This window comes from Salmo trutta, chromosome 12 (genome assembly GCF_901001165.1).
Source record: "Salmo trutta chromosome 12, fSalTru1.1, whole genome shotgun sequence".
Taxonomy (NCBI): Eukaryota; Metazoa; Chordata; class Actinopteri; order Salmoniformes; family Salmonidae; genus Salmo; species Salmo trutta.
The window spans coordinates 31,371,202-31,377,201 of NC_042968.1; the positions used below are offsets into that span (position 1 = coordinate 31,371,202).

Here is a 6,000-nt window from a genome sequence, read left to right on the forward strand (position 1 = left end):
GTGTGACTTGCCTTCGATTTGACAGTCAAGCTAGCTAGCAAGTACAAATGTCAATTCAGTTTGCTTTATACGGTACTGTAGCTAGCTAACGTATTAGCTCTAGCTAAAACCTTGTTTCTTTCATGACACGTCCCGAATCAATCCAGATTTCAAGGGCTCTTAAATTAGACTTGACTAGCTCGTTACATAGCCAACTGTTTGCCGTTCTATGTACAGATTAGTTGAAGCAGGTCCAAGACTAGACATCGGTGTTAACCTCAAGTCACCGTGTTGCTTGCATCATATTGCTATGTGGTCTATGCAGCTCATTGGGAAACGTAGCTTTGCTTTCCGTTTTATACAAGCCTCTTCTTGGTATTGCACAGAGGATTTCACCGCTTTGGGATTAGATTGAGGTTGTTTCCAATAGACCATGTTGGGTGGGTTGTGGAAAGAAGCCTGGTGTATTATGTATTACCTTTTTAGGCATAACAAGAAATTGATCATGTTTCCTCTAGAGTCTAGCCCCTGTAGTGTGGGCTGTGAGAAATGAACTGCATGTGATAATGTATTGAGTGTTTCGTGTATTTATCATGTTGTGCTGGCTGTGGAAAGAAACAGTGTAGCAGAGGCCCTTTCTGATATATAGGCTATAGATAATCCATGAACTGTATGTCCATCTTAAAAGATTTAGATGCACTATTGTAAAGTGGTTGTTCCACTGGATATCATAAGGTGAATGCACCAATTTGTAAGTCGCTCTGGATAAGAGCGTCTGCTAAATGACTTAAATGTAATGTCTTCCTGTAGACCATGTCATGCGGGCTGTGGAAAGAAACCCTGGCTATAGCAGAGGACTACCTGTCTGTCTGCAGTATCATCCCTGCCAGTGGGTCCCGGAAAGCCCCGCCCGGTCCTCCTCCTAGCGACTCTGCTGCAGCCATGCGGCGCCAGGCCCGGGACATGGAGGCCAAGCACCGGGCCCGCTTCCACGCCCTGGCACACAGCTTCCTGTGCCAATGCGGGCCAGACCCCTGCGCCTGTCTGAGGAGGGTGATGGAGGAGCTGGTGGGAGACGGACAGATGAACTGGGGGAGGGTGGTCTCTCTGTTCACCTTCACTGGTGTGCTGGTCAGAGAACTACAGGGAGAGGACAAGGACCAGGGGCTGGGTAATGGCATGGGCCTGGGGGGGAAGGAGAGCTGCAGGGCGCTGGCGGGGACCATAGCAGACTACCTAGGAGAGGAGAAGAGTGACTGGATGCTGGAGAACAAAGGCTGGGTAGGTTTGAGCAGTAAGCATCACACACACGTGCTTATGGACACGTGCACGCACCCACAGGATAATTGACTAAACTGGTGGGAATTAGAGATGGGAATCTGGGCTCATATCAGCAGCACTAGTCCTCTGTCAAGCTAAGAGAAACAGTTGGACAATGACACCTTCTATTGTCATAATGTCTGTGATTCAGACACCTTGTGGCTTCTTGCTATGTGGCTGCTGCTTGCTGTGTTTGTCAGTTAGTGGCATGAGCCAAGAATGTCTGGAATGTGTGTGTGCTACCAACAGTGTTCAGGTCTAACCCAGGAATGTGTGTGTGCTACCAACACAGTGTTCAGGTCTAACCCAGGAATGTGTGTGTGCTACCAACAGTGTTCAGGTCTAACCCAGGAATGTGTGTGTGCTACCAACACAGTGTTCAGGTCTAACCCAGGAATGTGTGTGTGCTACCAACAGTGTTCAGGTCTAACCCAGGAATGTGTGTGTGTGTGCTACCAACAGTGTTCAGGTCTAACCCAGGAATGTGTGTGTGCTACCAACAGTGTTCAGGCCTAACCCAGGAATGACTGCTTAACATGCAGGATTTTTATGCTACAAGAAATGTGACAATATTGGGGGACAGTTTCCGGACACCGATTTTAAGTCTAGGGGTGGAAGGTAGCCTAGTGGTTAAGAACGTTGGGCCAGTAACGGGAAGGTCGCTGGTTTGAATCCCAGAGCCGACTAGGTGAAAAATCTGTTGATTACATTTACATTTAAGTCATTTAGCAGACGCTCTTATCCAGAGCGACTTACAAATTGGTGCATTCACCTTATGATATCCAGTGGAACAACCACTTTACAATAGTGCATCTAAATCTTTCGGGGGGGGGGGGGTAGAAGGATTACTTTATCCTATCCCAGGTATTCCTTGATGTCCCCTTGAGCAAGGTACTTAGCCATACTGCTCCTGTAAATCGCTCTGGATAAGAGCGTCTACTAAATGACTTAAATTACTGTAAAAGTTTTACAGTAAAAGTTTCAATGTAGTTCTGGATTAAAGGGCAAGCTCAATGGAGAATTCCCATTTGAAAATTATTAATGTGTCTGGGAAACTGGCCCTAAATTTGCCTTTTTAGTGCTTATTAGAAATGTCTGTTTGACTTGTAATGTGTTACATGTCAGTAGGCTGTTATGTGTCACAGTAGATTTATAAATGTATAACTCTTCAGTCAATACAGTGATTTTACTGTGGTCTGGACTATAAACCCTGGTTGTCTGTCACTTTAAAGAGGGTTTGTACAAGGTAGACACAGCCAGTATAGTCATATAAAGTGGATCAGGGGTAGTGGGGTTACTGGGGTACTCCAAAACAACATAGGACTGAAGAGCTGGGGTAGCAACAACACAGCTGCAGCTCAATTTGTTGACTGCTTTTGTGAATGAACCCCCCCCCCCCCCCCCCCCCCCCCCCCTAGCCAGCTGGTCCCAACAGCCATATGTACTGTCTCTAACGTAACAGTCTAGTGACCTCCAAGCGCACAACAATCGTTAATACTCAAATACTAGTCTGGATCAGAACAACAAATAGACTGATGAACACAACCACCTGGGTCTGGATCAGAACAACAAATAGACTGATGAACACAACCACGTGGGGGTCTGGATCAGAACAACAAATAGACTGATGAACACAACCGTCTGGGTCAGAACAACAAATAGACTGATGAACACAACCACCTGGGGGTCTGGGTCAGAACAACAAATAGACTGATGATGAACACAACCACCTGGGGGTCTGGATCAGAACAACAAATAGACTGATGATGAACACAACCACCTGGGGGTCTGGATCAGAACAACAAATAGACTGATGAACACAACCACCTGGGTCTGGATCAGAACAACAAATAGACTGATGAACACAACCACCTGGGTCTGGATCAGAACAACAAATAGACTGATGAACACAACCACCTGGGTCTGGATCAGAACAACAAATAGACTGATGAACACAACCACCTGGGTCTGGATCAGAACAACAAATAGACTGATGAACACAACCACCTGGGTCTGGATCAGAACAACAAATAGACTGATGAACACAACCACATTTTGAAATGGGCCTTACTGATCACGACACAGGTCTGTTATAGCAGGGACTGTCCGCAGGCAGCTGTCTCTCGGTCTGAAAACACCAGAGGAAATGGGGCTTTTTGAGCAGTATTGAACTAAGTTTCTTGACTTCCTTATTTTGATCTCTAGCCTGGTCCTTTGATACACCATTGTGACCTGAATAAGTGTTCAATAAAATATATGGATCTAATCCTAATCCTCTCTCTTCTAGGAGGGCTTCTGTAAGTTCTTCCACACAGCAAGAGAGGTGAACCAGGACTCGTCCATGAAGACTGCCCTGTTTGCTGCTGCTGGCGTGGGCATCGCAGGGTTAACCTTCCTCCTGGTCCGCTAACACACAGCACAAGCCCTGCTGCATCATCAGTCTCATTTCAAAGTGATGGCAGTGTGGTAGGTCTTTTTAATGGGTTAAATTGTGTCACAACAGGGGCAAAACACTCTTGAAAATGAGGGGTGGGGGGAGAGACTAACTTGGGGCCAAAATATCTTTTTTGAATAGTGGATGGGACATGTCCCCCTTAACCCCCTGGTGAATTACACCCATGTGTCACACTGAAGCAGGATTCCATTACATGGTTTAGTTTCATTCATCAACTGAATGTTTCCACATCTTTCAGCCTGCAGTAATACCTTCAACTATTACCAGCTCTGTTATTCAGTCATACCTGGAGATTTACCACAAACTAAAGGCCTTCTGAAATGATGGAATATGTGAATATTATTCGTTTTCATATCTTTCCGCTGTTATGTTATTAAAATATAGTATTTTGTCAAAGCGAGCGCACAGTGTTGAACACAACTGGACTATGGTTGGTTGCAGTCTGTTTGACTGTGCAGCTACAAAGATGACCGTTTAGGTGTCTGGCTGCTTCTCAAATGGTGACTTCATCCCTACATCAGGGCTCTTCAATCCCAAGCCTGCCGTTCTGAAGTAGTCCTGCTCTCCTCTTCTACCTGATCATTAATTGCACCCAACTGGTGTCAGGTCTAAAGCCGTCCCTGGTAAGAGGGGAGGAATGAAAATCAACCGTGGAACTGGCTTGTAGGTCCACATTTCAATATCCCTGACCTATATAGGAATGGGGTGGCATTTGGGACAAACCCCATCATTTTGTCCACTGCTTAGTGTCCTGACTTGTTTTTATTAATGTCCCTCTTGCCTTTCTACGTGTGTGTGTGGCAAGAATATTTTTTAGTGTAATAAACATGCATTAATATATTATATTTATATGAAATAAAAATGTTAAGTGGCCATCTTTGCATTGCCACTTGGCAGATTTCATTGTTTATTTGTAGTTTTTACCTTTTTTTTTCTCTCTCTGTCTCGTCATGTTAGACATCCATTTCTGGTTTATAAAAACAGGGTTCTTCTACTCCAGGCCCGGAGGTCCACATTACTGCCTGATTCTACCTGCTAATTGATTGATTGGCCAGAGTACATACAGCCTGTCTCTGAGAAAATGTCCTCCAGGCCTGCAGTTAAATATCCTTGGTCTGTGTAGGTATCTCTGTGTCTGAGATGGTATGTTTCAGGGCTTTACAGACACTGGTGCTACAGTGAGATGATATGACGCATGTCTGCCTTAGACCAATTGACTAGACATGGTCTGCATCCCAAATGCACCCTGTTCCCTATAGTGCATTACTTATTTATTTGTCTTTTTCTAAATAAAAAGTTTCAGTCATGGAGTTACAGTACTGTCTTTTGTTAAACATGAGTGTGAGACTGCAGGATGGTGAAGACACTGATAGTCCAGCCGTCCCTTTGGTTTCACTTTGACACACCACTATGGCTTCAGAACTCCTTTCTGAGTTCTTGTTACTGTCACTTAAGTGTTGTGTGTGTGTGTGTGTTAATCAGCCTCCACTCATCTCCCCCATAGACTTGCAGACCTCATGCTCCACATCTTGTCTCTCCGATACTCTTCTCAGAATAAAAGCGCTGACTTGTATCCTGTTACACAACTGCAGCTACTGCTATTTTAGACACAACTAATGGCACTTTGGTCACCGTCACATACAAAGCTGTGGCTACTGCTATTCTCTACACAGCCACAGCAAGTCTTCTGAGAAGCTGCATCTTGTTACAAGTCAGCACTTTTATTCTGATTCTGAGAAGTGTATCATGAGGACTGCCCCATCAAGATGAGATCAGATCGACTCTGAAATGGCACAAACTACTAGCTATCAAGATGAGATCAGATAGTCAGACTCTGAAATGGCACAAACTACTAGCTATCAAGATGAGATAGTGACTGAGACTGTTATTCAAGTCTGTCACTATCTGATCTCATCTTGATGATAGCTACTAGTTTCTGTTATGCCGGCTTTTAACGGTTTTGGCTTTCCATCTGATATACACACTTCTCACACACCCCTGAGCCATGGGAAGAGCAGTATTATCTGCTACTTTTTCTCCAATCAGCCCTGTCTGCTGACCCACACTGTACACACAAGCCTTACTCTCTGACTAGCTGGCACTCACCCCAAGCAGCCAAGCAAACCTTGCAAATGAGTTTGACCCTGTTTCCCATACAATGTCTCTCTGCCCCAGAGTGACTGTTTAATGTCACCAATAATCTCTGGGATGGAGGAGGGGATCCGGAGTGAGTGATGGAGGTAAGC

The 6,000-nt window shown here is 45.0% G+C and overlaps 1 protein-coding gene across 2 annotated transcripts in view; it reads left to right on the forward strand.

Moving 5' to 3' along the window:
* LOC115203341 (anti-apoptotic protein NR13) overlaps nt 1-5,064 on the forward strand; it is a 5,775-nt gene extending 711 nt beyond the window's left edge. For both annotated transcript variants that reach the window (XM_029767958.1, XM_029767957.1), the window contains exons 2-3: nt 790-1,260; nt 3,587-5,064. In XM_029767958.1, coding sequence (XP_029623818.1) covers nt 790-1,260; nt 3,587-3,709 — 594 coding nt within the window. In that variant the 3' untranslated portion in view covers nt 3,710-5,064. The remainder of the gene's footprint in view (nt 1-789; nt 1,261-3,586) is intronic.
* Nucleotides 5,065-6,000: the final 936 nt, after the last annotated feature.